Source organism: Ranitomeya variabilis, chromosome 1, assembly GCF_051348905.1.
Source record: "Ranitomeya variabilis isolate aRanVar5 chromosome 1, aRanVar5.hap1, whole genome shotgun sequence".
Taxonomy (NCBI): Eukaryota; Metazoa; Chordata; class Amphibia; order Anura; family Dendrobatidae; genus Ranitomeya; species Ranitomeya variabilis.
The window spans coordinates 902,826,988-902,840,284 of NC_135232.1; the positions used below are offsets into that span (position 1 = coordinate 902,826,988).

General features: G+C 41.0%; 1 protein-coding gene across 1 annotated transcript in view; it reads left to right on the forward strand.

Annotated features, from left to right (window-relative positions):
* ENPEP (glutamyl aminopeptidase) overlaps window positions 1–13,297 on the forward strand; it is a 128,347-nt gene that overhangs the window by 54,130 nt on the left and 60,920 nt on the right. The window contains exons 6-10 of the mRNA XM_077278968.1: window positions 54–167; window positions 2,180–2,314; window positions 3,894–3,959; window positions 4,889–4,954; window positions 5,498–5,649. Coding sequence (XP_077135083.1) covers window positions 54–167; window positions 2,180–2,314; window positions 3,894–3,959; window positions 4,889–4,954; window positions 5,498–5,649 — 533 coding nt within the window. The remainder of the gene's footprint in view (window positions 1–53; window positions 168–2,179; window positions 2,315–3,893; window positions 3,960–4,888; window positions 4,955–5,497; window positions 5,650–13,297) is intronic.

Here is a 13,297-nt window from a genome sequence, read left to right on the forward strand (position 1 = left end):
TAAGTACTGATTCTCTGCAGGATTGATAATAATCATGTTGCATTTTATTTCAGTGGTTTGGAAACATAGTGACGATGGACTGGTGGGATGACTTATGGCTTAATGAAGGCTTTGCCAGCTACTTTGAGTATTCTGGGGTTAATTCAGCGGAACCAACATGGAATATGGTAATTTATTTTTTTTAAAGAAAATATATAAAAATGTATTGTATATGTATAGCATGTGTTCACATATGCTATTTCTACATTCTTCCCAACTATGAGAAATAAAGTGGGACAAAATAGCGGAACATGAAAATCAAACATGGGAAGTATTACATTTGGATGGTCACGTGAAAAGTTTAAGGGGTTAAGGGTGCTAGATTTCTGAAACTTAACTTGGACAAAACAGAATTCATCATCTTTCCCCATCTCACGCGACCCCCCCAACAAACCTATCCATTACAGTAAATGGCTGCTCACTCTCCCCAGTCCCACAAGCTCGCTGCCTTGGGGTAATCCTTGACGCTGATCTCTCCTTCAAACCACGTATCCAAGCCCTTTCCACTTCCTGCCGACTTCAACTCAAAAATATTTCACGAATCCGTACATTCCTCAACCAAGAATCTGCAAAAACCCTAGTCCATGCCCTCATCATCTCTCGCCTTGACTACTGCAACCTCCTGATCTGTGGCCTCCCCTCTAACACTCTCGTACCCCTCCAATCTATTCTAAACTCTGCTGCCCGACTAATTCACCTGTCCCCCCGCTATTCCCCGGCTTCTCCCCTCTGTCAATCCCTTCACTGGCTCCCCATTGCCCAGAGACTCCAGTACAAAACCCTAACCATGACGTACAAAGCCATCCACAACCTGTCTCCTCCATACATCTGTGACCTCGTCTCCCGGTACTTACCTACACGCAACCTCCGATCCTCACAAGATCTCCTTCTCTACTCCCCTCTTATCTCCTCTTCCCACAATCGTATACAAGATTTCTCTCGCGTATCACCCCTACTCTGGAACCCTCTACCACAACACATCAGACTCTTGCCTACCATCGAAACCTTCAAAAAGAGCCTGAAGACCCACCTCTTCCGAGAAGCCTACAACCTGCAGTAACCAGCTCTATTTTCACCTACTGTATTCTCACCCATCCCTTGTAGATTGTGAGCCTTCGCTGGCAGGGTCTTCTCTCCTCCTGTACCAGTTATGACTTGTATTGTTTAAGATTATTGTACTTGTTTTTATTATGTATACCCCTCCTCACATGTAAAGCGCCATGGAATAAATGGCGCTATAACAATAAATAATAATAATAATAAAGGGGTTATACTCCACACAGTATAATACACCCCATAGTCCATACAGTATAAGGCATCCCATAGTCATTTGTATAGTATAATGCACCCCATAGTCCTCCATACGATATTTTAGCCACCACAATGTTCTAAAAAAATACAATACTCACCTTTCATCCTCATTGCCCCTCTGCTCAGTCTCTGCAGCAAGTGCTCTAAATCTCAGTGTAGCGGGCGCCATGTAGTGACGTCATCTGCTTCGCTGAGATGTCAGATGCCGAGAAAGAATGATGAGGGAGGAAGTGTCACACTTAAAGTTGCGATGACGAGCGGTGGGCCTGGTGCTGGTGCTGGCACCAGGGCCCCCCCAACTCACGGGGCCCCTTAGGGGCAGTGCAGGAAGATCATGTCTCCTTGCTCTGACGGAAAAAGTTTAACCGGTACAGTTAACCCTGCTGTTCTGTTTAGATTTCACATAAAAAAATTGTACCAAATAAAGTAAACAAAAATTAAAAAAAAAAAAAATTCCCACAGAGAGTACCCCCCTAATGACGAAAAGTCAGGGACCCTCAAGTCTCAGAATCACACGCTGAATTTTTATAACATTATAGAATTTCAAAAACGGTCATTTTTGACCAACAGAACAGCAGGGTTTTAAAGGTAGCTTAGAGCCCAGGCAGCCGCACCCTCTGCTCCATGCATGAGTCTATTTAAAAAATAAATACATTTTTATGACACTTAAATCCAATATGCGCAATAACTTGGAACACATTGTATGTATATAGAGCTGTTATATAGCATTTTTATGGTTAGTGCTGTTTTTATGTTTGTTGCATATACAGAAATGATAAGCTTTTATTTAACATAACAATTTATACACTATAAACTTTTTTTTTTACAGCTTGACCAAATTTTAATAGATGACCTCTTACCTGTAATGAAAGATGATGCACTGCTGTCTTCCCATCCAATTATTGTCAGCGTCTCAACCCCAGCTGAAATTACATCTGTCTTTGATTCCATCTCATATAACAAGGTTGGAAATTAATTTATTTATAAAACTAATCTAAAACAGAATATATTTTATTTATTTACTATGGAAAGAAGAATTTTTCACTTCTTCTTTCTATCATTTTGATTAGTTTCTTGGTCCCTCTTTTCTGAATTATGTTCTGCCGCATTTGCTTTAGTTTGTTTCCTGTAGCTTTTTTTTGTCAATTTGGCAATATTATATAATCCCATAATATAATCAGACAGTTTACAAGCAGGAGCAATTTAGCTAATAAGACTGCAGGTTGTCAAACTTGTTGCCTTTCAGGTGCCAATTGTCCCCGATTCCGGAAGATGCCAGCACACCTACTACATTTGCTAACAATGAGGCAGAGTTATTAGTGCCTTTACACCAGTTTTCTAGCATAAGTACATTTAAGAAGGTATGGCACTTGTGGTATTCACTGACGCATTTTGTGTCAAATTCTTTAAAATAACGCGCACTGTCTATAAATTTAACGAAAAATCCAAAGTGCTATTAATTTTAGTCCTTAACCATTTTTTGTGTGACTATTCAGCACCGAAGCCGCAAATCCTTAAGAAAATGAATATGCCAAATTAAAAACAGTTCCAGACTCATCACTCTAAACTGCAGTGAGATGCACCAAAAAATGCAACATTTGGTAAAAGTCATGTGTCATGAACATGTCTAAAACATCGATAAGCAAAGTTGTGGTAGAAATAAAAAAAAATTAAATAAAAAAAGGGAAAGGGCAAAAAAAAACATTGGCGTAAAATATGTAGAGAATAAGACGCACAAACTAAAGCCATAACCAAAAAATTGAGCTAGAGTATATGTTGGTATAAATGCAATGCAGATGTGCACATTCACACTGTGGACATTTAACAAGCAGAACATAATAATAATAAATACTCAAATAAATAGTAATAGTACATGTAATTACGTAGGGTGCTTAGTTAATAGTGTTTTGATCAAAAAAGCAGAAAAGTCTTCCCACCGCAACAAGGTGAACCCCAATCGGGATGGGACCTAACTCTTGTTGATTAATAATAGGTAAATAAATAGTAAGGGTACAAGTAGGGAATAAGACACAAAAACTAAAGCCAGTAGAAAGGAGTAAATGACTCTGGACAACTGGAAAATAGCAATGATGAATGGAGTCCGTATAGTTTATACCAAATGCCATATTTATAAATTTACCTTTCTGACACCATGCATTTAATAAAATGAACAGAAATCACCCAAATTCACCATTTTTTTTTTATATAAAATCAGTCAGATCTTCACCTGTCTGCCATATTGCTGAGGTCTTTTACATTGATAGCAACACTTCTAGATGAGAATATTCTACTGTACAGACATGTAGGCTCTTCCTGTGCCACTGTAAAGTCTCAGTGCATCAGCACCAGGGATGTGAGAAATTTCAAGTTATTCCGATTTTTGAATTATTAATGCCATTTATTCAACTTCGTCATATAGAAGAAGATAACTTGGATTTACATAGAAATCTTACCATAATTTGAATAAGTATATAAGCTATATAAGTATATAAGCTGAAAGGTAAAAATGCACAGAAAATACTTACCGTATATTTCTTTTACAGGGAGCATCCATTTTAAGAATGCTTGAAGATTGGATTACGCCAGAGAAATTCCAGTTAGGATGTCAGGTATCGTGTTAGTCTATTTATCCTTTTTTATGGCAAGTTATTACATTTATGTGATTCAACTTAATTTGTCCCATTTCATAAAGTAAAAATAAGCCAATTAATAACATAGACCTTTTTAGTCTATTTTTTATTATACTGTATGTAACGTTTATTTTTAATTAAGGGTTTGTTCACTACTTGAAAAAACCATTCTCAATTACCATATTCCCCCAAGGAAAATATTAACAACCTATACTCACCTCCGGTGACAGCGCTGTCCCAGTATTTTCAGCAATGGGTCTCCCGGGGCTCACCTGACATTCTTATGTCTCGGGAGCCCTGCAGCCTATCAGTGGACACTGATGAGCCATTTCACTCTCATCTCCTTCTCATAATTGATGTAGTATCCATAGGATGTCTGAAAGCAGCAGATGCTCTCACTTATCCCAGATGTCAGTTTGATATGAAGGAAATGAGAGTGAAACTGCCCACCAGTGGCTACAGAGTTACTGCAGGGCTCACATATAATACCAAATACTTAAAAAAAAAAAATTGCACATCCTTCATGGGCATTTTAAGTATTAAAGGGAATCTGTCACCGTGTTTTTTGCCATCTAATCTGAAAACAGTATAATTTACATTGCTGGAATCAGGGTCTCTGCCCTTACATCATGCTGATCTCAGATGGGGTTGCTAAAATCTGGTAACAGATTCCCTCTAATTTAAATGGGCATGTTAATGTAAGCATTGGGTAACATAGAGCAAACACAGATTAACGACATAGGAGTTTCTGCTGAAAGTTGATGTCCCAGTATCAATAAATAAATATCTGAGAATGTAATTGAAACTATACTACTTAAGGGTTACAAGGGTTATAATGTCCTTTATGCTTCTTATCATTTTCTTGTTTGTGTAGGCAACATATTATAGCTATATTTTTCCTATACTAGAATTACCTTAAGAACTATCATTTCAAGAATGCCAAAACAGATGACTTCTGGGGTGCCCTGGCTGAGGTGAGCAAGGTTTTTAATCTTTATTTTTATATAGCGCTAACATATTCCGCAGCGAATAGTGTTTTCCCACTAAAGTAAGTGATACCATATCACTAGGATATAACATTACTTAGTGACAGATATGGGTGTAGTTGTTGCATTTTCCTACACACCATATGGTTAAAAGGGTCAAAATGGAACCACGGAAACCTTGTTGCATTGTTCTCATAGGTGAGGTGCCATAGGCCAAACCCCACTAATAACATTTTAGAGTGATGTGCCATAGCATTATATGATTGCAACAGTGAGGATCTAGATTAACATCCAGAAGTCCATCCATGTGAAGTTTATACTTTCTCATTGTGGACAATCCGATTATTTTTCCTTTAAAATCATATTGTGCCTGAATTTTATCTGAGAAATGAAAATGTGAAGCAGAGTTTGAGATTGATTTTTGTACATTGCTACAGAATGAATTGCCACTCTATAAATTGACAAGTAATAAACAGGAAATATACATATAATGGTTTTGCAACCCAGGTTCATTGTCATTACTTTCTTCAGGCAAGTAACAAACCAGTTAAAGATGTTATGGATACCTGGACCAGACAGATGGGTTACCCCGTTCTCAATGTACAATCTGGAAATACTGTTGAACAGCAAAGATTTCTTTTGGATCCAAATGCAGATGCCTCCACCCCAGAGTCACCATACAAGTATGTGATTTGTGTGTGTTCCAGTTTGCGTGAGTGTTATAATATATTTATCTATGTCTTGTAGGACTACACCTCTCTTAACAATTAAATAGCAGCTTATAGAACTAGTCACCATGGTAACACATAATATAACAGCAATCCGTACCACTAGTGACAAAGACCCACAGGGCCTATCATCAAATACATATAACTACTTTCAAGAGAACGATGAAATAACGGTCCAAAAAGGTAATATACAAAAAATATATAAACTTTATTGATAATGAACATGACCAAAGTGAGAGGAAGGAAAATGACACTGCCAAGAAAATGCTGGATGAAAAAGCAGGAGGCACGTGCCCAGGACCAAGTCCCAAAGAAGAATAATTACCTAGTTATATAAGGTTTAGCCATAGAAAAAATTAGCAAAAATACAAAATCAAAAAATAAAAACTAAAAATACATAACGCAAAAACCTGAATAGAAAATAATGCAAGTGCGGTGAAACAATAACACAGCAATCTGCAGCAATCAGCAAACAACCACCAATGCAGTACATAGAGGCAAATGGAAATAACAGACCAGAAAAATGGCCATAGATACGGCACTTCAAACCATATTACCCCTCCTGTAAAATACCGAAAATGTGGTTGCTGCCGACTACTTACCGCACAAGGGACAAGTCTTCCTGGGACCGCTCCTCCGCCCCAACGCGCGTTTCGGCGAACACACCTTCGTCAGGGGGCAGAGATAACGAGTGCACAATGAGTTTAAAAAGCACCCGCACCGGAAATGCAGGTTGCCGATAACCGGAAGTGACGATGCGGTACCATAGAAACCATAGCGCCGGCTGCGCCCGAGTATAGCCGAAGGATGCCGAGATCACAGGGGCCCCACGTGACCCGGAACACCCAACAGCAGCCACGGGGGCGCGCAGGCGCACAGGGATCCACGGCAGCCGCACCATCGCTAAGAACGGTAATTATTAAGAATGCTGGCTAGGAAAATATAGCATTAAATATACAAGCACTAACTATAGCTGACAAATAGTAATCAAATGGATGGCAATATACCTTATACTCTGACACAGAATAATAACGCATCCTAAGAAGAAATAACAGAAGACTGCCGTACATACGCTACAGGGCACAATAATAGAAAGGTGCTTAATAATTAAGTAGTGAGCCCATAATAAAATATAATAACCAACTACTTGGCCAGATTATAACATTGTAGCACAATACAGCGCAATAGCAACACACAATTATAAATTGCAGCCATAATTAAACTCCATTTATCACAACAGAGATTATACAATCAAAAACCGAGCTAGAGAGATGAATTATTCAATAAACAAATATAGTCCATATGTGCACTTAGTCTTCAATAACTCTTCACAGGGAAATCTTCTTATTAGGAGTGTCCTTGCAGGCAGATGTAGATAGGCAAAATGCTGCAATTTAGTAAGGATATTTTTTCACTAGAACCGTCTTCATATTGGCAATAAAGTTCAGTCTTGTTGTAAAAGGGATAGAGATGGACATCCATACACAGCATTCCGGTGACGTAAAGTGCTAAAAACAAATACAATAATAAAAAATTAATTAAAAACAAAACAGCATAGTCCCGGCAGCGTCACTGCCAGGCCAACAACCACAGACTAAACAGGATGGGGAATGATAATGCAGCAAAATAAAAAGAATAATAAAATATACAAAAAGGATTACTGTAACCAAAAATTAATAATTAAAGAAAAGGGGCATAACTGATGTTTTCATTCAATCCAGCCAGCTGGACCGTGCCCAGTGTCCAAATCCACTTAGACTCGACACGGGCCAGCCGCTGGAATGTGCCCCCTCCACGAATCCCAACCTCCAAGAGATCGATTCCCCTGGCCCTGAGCAGACCAGCATTGCAGTCATGGAACATCTTGAAATGGCGTGGGAGTGTTTTCAGGGTGGAGATGTCATCCACTGCCGCCGCCGCGTCAATGCCCAAAACATGCTCGCGGATGCGTGTTTTCAGATAGCGAGTAGTCATGCCCACATACATCTTGGCACATGGGCACGTTACAACGTAGATTACGTTTTTACTTGTGCATGTGATTCTTTTCCTAATTTTAAATTCACGTGACCCATCAAAATTATGGAACACGCCGATTCTCTCAATGTTAGGGCAAGCGACGCAGCGGCCACAGGGGACGCATCCCACCCTCACAGCCATGGAATCCAGAAATGTGGGAACTCTCCCTCCAGTGTAATGACTATGGACTAAAAAGTCTCTAAGATTCCTAGACCTTCTGACTGCAATGCCGGCCCTCTCCGGCAGATACCGTGCAATGACTGGATCCGCTCTCAGTACATGCCAGGATTTTTGTAGAATATCTTTCATCCTTGGAAATTGGGAGTGGTATTTTGTAATAAAACGGACTATCTCATGATTTGGTCTATTATTGCTTTTGTACAATAGAGAATCTCTTGAAGAATGTTTTGCTCTATTGAATGCCTTCTTGATGCTACGTTTACTATGGCCACGAACTAATAACCGGTTTTTAAGATCCTCAGCCTGACAAAGAAAATCAGCCTCTGTGGAACATAGTCTACGCAGACGGAGGAATTGGCCAGTTGGTATAGCCTGAATAACGTGGCCCGGGGCTCGGTTGACGGTCTGAGGACCTTCATGACATCTTTAAATAACAATGACAGCAATATAACATTGACATACAAGTTTGACGGTAATGCAATCGAATTCTTGGATGTCATGTTGAAACGTGACGTATGTGGTGATTTACAGACCATTTTATATAGGAAACCGACTTCCACTAACCTTTTGTTGCACGCCTCCTCCTCACACCCGGGCCACGTTATTCAGGCTATACCAACTGGCCAATTCCTCCGTCTGCGTAGACTATGTTCCACAGAGGCTGATTTTCTTTGTCAGGCTGAGGATCTTAAAAACCGGTTATTAGTTCGTGGCCATAGTAAACGTAGCATCAAGAAGGCATTCAATAGAGCAAAACATTCTTCAAGAGATTCTCTATTGTACAAAAGCAATAATAGACCAAATCATGAGATAGTCCGTTTTATTACAAAATACCACTCCCAATTTCCAAGGATGAAAGATATTCTACAAAAATCCTGGCATGTACTGAGAGCGGATCCAGTCATTGCACGGTATCTGCCGGAGAGGGCCGGCATTGCAGTCAGAAGGTCTAGGAATCTTAGAGACTTTTTAGTCCATAGTCATTACACTGGAGGGAGAGTTCCCACATTTCTGGATTCCATGGCTGTCAGGGTGGGATGCGTCCCCTGTGGCCGCTGCGTCGCTTGCCCTAACATTGAGAGAATCGGCGTGTTCCATCATTTTGATGGGTCACGTGAATTTAAAATTAGGAAAAGAATCACATGCACAAGTAAAAACGTAATCTACGTTGTAACGTGCCCATGTGCCAAGATGTATGTGGGCATGACTACTCGCTATCTGAAAACACGCATCCGCGAGCATGTTTTGGGCATTGACGCGGCGGCGGCAGTGGACAACATCTCCACCCTGAAAACACTCCCACGCCATTTCAAGATGTTCCATGACTGCAATGCTGGTCTGCTCAGGGCCAGGGGAATCGATCTCTTGGAGGTTGGGATTCGTGGAGGGGGCACATTCCAGCGGCTGGCCCGTGTCGAGTCTAAGTGGATTTGGACACTGGGCACGGTCCAGCCGGCTGGATTGAATGAAAACATCAGTTATGCCCCTTTTCTTTAATTATTAATTTTTGGTTACAGTAATCCTTTTTGTATATTTTATTATTCTTTTTATTTTGCTGCATTATCATTCCCCATCCTGTTTAGTCTGTGGTTGTTGGCCTGGCAGTGACGCTGCCGGGACTATGCTGTTTTGTTTTTAATTAATTTTTTATTATTGTATTTGTTTTTAGCACTTTACGTCACCGGAATGCTGTGTATGGATGTCCATCTCTATCCCTTTTACAACAAGACTGAACTTTATTGCCAATATGAAGACGGTTCTAGTGAAAAAATATCCTTACTAAATTGCAGCATTTTGCCTATCTACATCTGCCTGCAAGGACACTCCTAATAAGAAGATTTCCCTGTGAAGAGTTATTGAAGACTAAGTGCACATATGGACTATATTTGTTTATTGAATAATTCATCTCTCTAGCTCGGTTTTTGATTGTATAATCTCTGTTGTGATAAATGGAGTTGAATTATGGCTGCAATTTATAATTGTGTGTTGCTATTGCGCTGTATTGTGCTACAATGTTATAATCTGGCCAAGTAGTTGGTTATTATATTTTATTATGGGCTCACTACTTAATTATTAAGCACCTTTCTATTATTGTGCCCTGTAGCGTATGTACGGCAGTCTTCTGTTATTTCTTCTTAGGATGTGTTATTATTCTGTGTCAGAGTATAAGGTATATTGCCATCCATTTGATTACTATTTGTCAGCTATAGTTAGTGCTTGTATATTTAATGCTATATTTTCCTAGCCAGCATTCTTAATAATTACCGTTCTTAGCGATGGTGCGGCTGCCGTGGATCCCTGTGCGCCTGCGCGCCCCCGTGGCTGCTGTTGGGTGTTCCGGGTCACGTGGGGCCCCTGTGATCTCGGCGTCCTTCGGCTATACTCGGGCGCAGCCGGCGCTATGGTTTCTATGGTACCGCATCGTCACTTCCGGTTATCGGCAACCTGCATTTCCGGTGCGGGTGCTTTTTAAACTCATTGTGCACTCGTTATCTCTGCCCCTGACGAAGGTGTGTTCGCCGAAACGCGCGTTGGGGCGGAGGCGCGGTCCCAGGAAGACTTGTCCCTTGTGCGGTAAGTAGTCGGCAGCAACCACATTTTCGGTATTTTACAGGAGGGGTAATATGGTTTGAAGTGCCGTATCTATGGCCATTTTTCTGGTCTGTTATTTCCATTTGCCTCTATGTACTGCATTGGTGGTTGTTTGCTGATTGCTGCAGATTGCTGTGTTATTGTTTCACCGCACTTGCATTATTTTCTATTCAGGTTTTTGCGTTATGTATTTTTAGTTTTTATTTTTTGATTTTGTATTTTTGCTAATTTTTTCTATGGCTAAACCTTATATAACTAGATAATTATTCTTCTTTGGGACTTGGTCCTGGGCACGTGCCTCCTGCTTTTTCATCCAGCATTTTCTTGGCAGTGTCATTTTCCTTCCTCTCACTTTGGTCATGTTCATTATCAATAAAGTTTATATATTTTTTGTATATTACCTTTTTGGACCGTTATTTCATCGTTCTCTTGAAAGTAGTTATACCTCTCTTAACAATTGAATGATCAAACCTTTACATTAATTATAAACCACAAAATTCAGAGAGATGTGTCTGATCAGTGCATCGGTCATGCATGCCAAAATACAGGGTGGGCCATTTATATGGATACACCTAAATGAAATGGGAATGGTTGGTGACCCAAATCGGCACACTGAATTTGCAGAATGGGCAAAACAAAAATTGGAACAGGACCCTCAGTTTGCACAGAACATTATGTTCAGTGATGAGGCAAACTTTTTTTGGTGGGCCATTTATATGGATACACCTAAATAACATGGGAATGGTGACAGTTTTCTTGCGTAGGGTGTCTTCCATTGAAATCTGCTGCAATGACCCGGGTACTGCATTCACCAGACATCAACACAATTTCTCTCCGATCCTCATGTGTTAACCTTCTGCGACATGTCAATGGCTGTAAACAAGAGAAACTTGTAAATAACTCATGAAAGAATAAAGTTATGTTAAAATCAAGCACACCATTGTTTTTCTTGTGAAATTCTCAATAAGTTTGATGTGTCACATGACTCTCTTCCTATTGAAAAAAATAAAGTTGGATCCAAAATGGCTGACTTCAAAATGGCCGCCATGGTCACCACTAGGGTTGAGCGACTTTCATTTTTTTAAGATCGAGTAGGGTTTTGGGAAACCCGATTTTGTCCAGAGTCGAGTCGAGTGCAGTCGGCCGATTATCGCTAAAAGTCGGGGATCGACCGAAACACGAAACCCAATGCAAGTCAATGGGGAAGCATAGTCGGCAGTGAGTGGAGGCCAGGAAAACACCTACAGTGCCCATTTTAATGCCAAAAACATCCATTCTTGTTTCTGAAGCTTGTCAATCTTAATTAACTTTATAATAATAGTTGGGCATAGGGAATTGGGGGTCATTTGGCAAAAGTTGTGGGGGGAGTAGGGCCGGCTCAAGTTTTTCGTGGGCCCAGGAAATGCGGACTACGTCACGGCGGTGTTGCAGGGAAAGGTAATTATTTAAAAGTTGCAAGTGCTGTGATCCTGAGCAAGCAGGGGGGGGGCCCACTCGTTCGCATTGCCACTGGCACAGGGCCCCTCAAAGTACGGCGGTGTGTTTGCATGGCGGGGGCGCCTCCCACCAGCAGCGACACTTTTGCGTACTCTGAGGGGCCCTGTGCCAGTGACGTCGCCAACGAGTATGCCCCCCCACCTGATGAAGGAACCTGCACTTTCATCTGCACCTTCCTCTTTGTCCCTGTGTAAGGTGGTATAACATGCGGGAAGGGGAACCTTACTTTCAGCAGGGACAGATTCTGGCTGTGTAGAGTACAAGGGGAATGTAGTGGTCTCGGTCAATGTACCAGCAGACTCATTTAGCAGTGGCTGGGCAATGGGCAGGATGAGGAGGAAACAGATATAGGGCCAAAGAATAAAGTAGGCTACATGCAGTTCAAAATTGGTAACAGGACTAAACAGGCGGCATTGCTTTGTTCAGTGGAGTAGCAAACCCAAGAGCAGCAGACACTGTTTCAAGGGCCTAACCACACTAGTAGGCCAAATGCAGTTTAATATCTGATAGTATAGGGCGAAAGCCAGAATGTGGAAGCTCAGCTTTGTTCAGTTGAGGACAACACCAGGGAGGGGCAGACACCTTTAGTAGGCCGGAAAAGCCTATTGCATTTTTTAAAATGGTAATTTGGAGCAGAAGGTTGAAGCTCAGCTTTATTTAGTTGAGGGCAACACCAGGGAGGGGCAGAAGCCGTTAGTAGGCCCTAACCACCTTTTTTTTTTTTAAAACCACATAATGAGAGCCGGAAGGTTGAAGCTCAGCTTTATTTAGTTGAGGACAACACCAGGGAGGGGCAGAAGCCGTTAGTAGGCCCTAACCACCTTTTTTTTTTTTAAAACCACATAATGAGAGCCGGAAGGTTGAAGCTCAGCTTTATTTAGTTGAGGACAACACCAGGGAGGGGCAGAAGCCGTTAGTAGGCCCTAACCACCTTTTTTTTTTTTAAAACCACATAATGAGAGCCGGAAGGTTGAAGCTCAGCTTTATTTAGTTGAGGACAACACCAGGGAGGGGCAGAAGCCGTTAGTAGGCCCTAACCACCTTTTTTTTTTTTAAAACCACATAATGAGAGCCGGAAGGTTGAAGCTCAGCTTTATTTAGTTGAGGACAACACCAGGGAGGGGCAGAAGCCGTTAGTAGGCCCTAACCACCTTTTTTTTTTTTAAAACCACATAATGAGAGCCGGAAGGTTGAAGCTCAGCTTTATTTAGTTGAGGACAACACCAGGGAGGGGCAGAAGCCGTTAGTAGGCCCTAACCACCTTTTTTTTTTTTAAAACCACATAATGAGAGCCGGAAGGTTGAAGCTCAGCTTTATT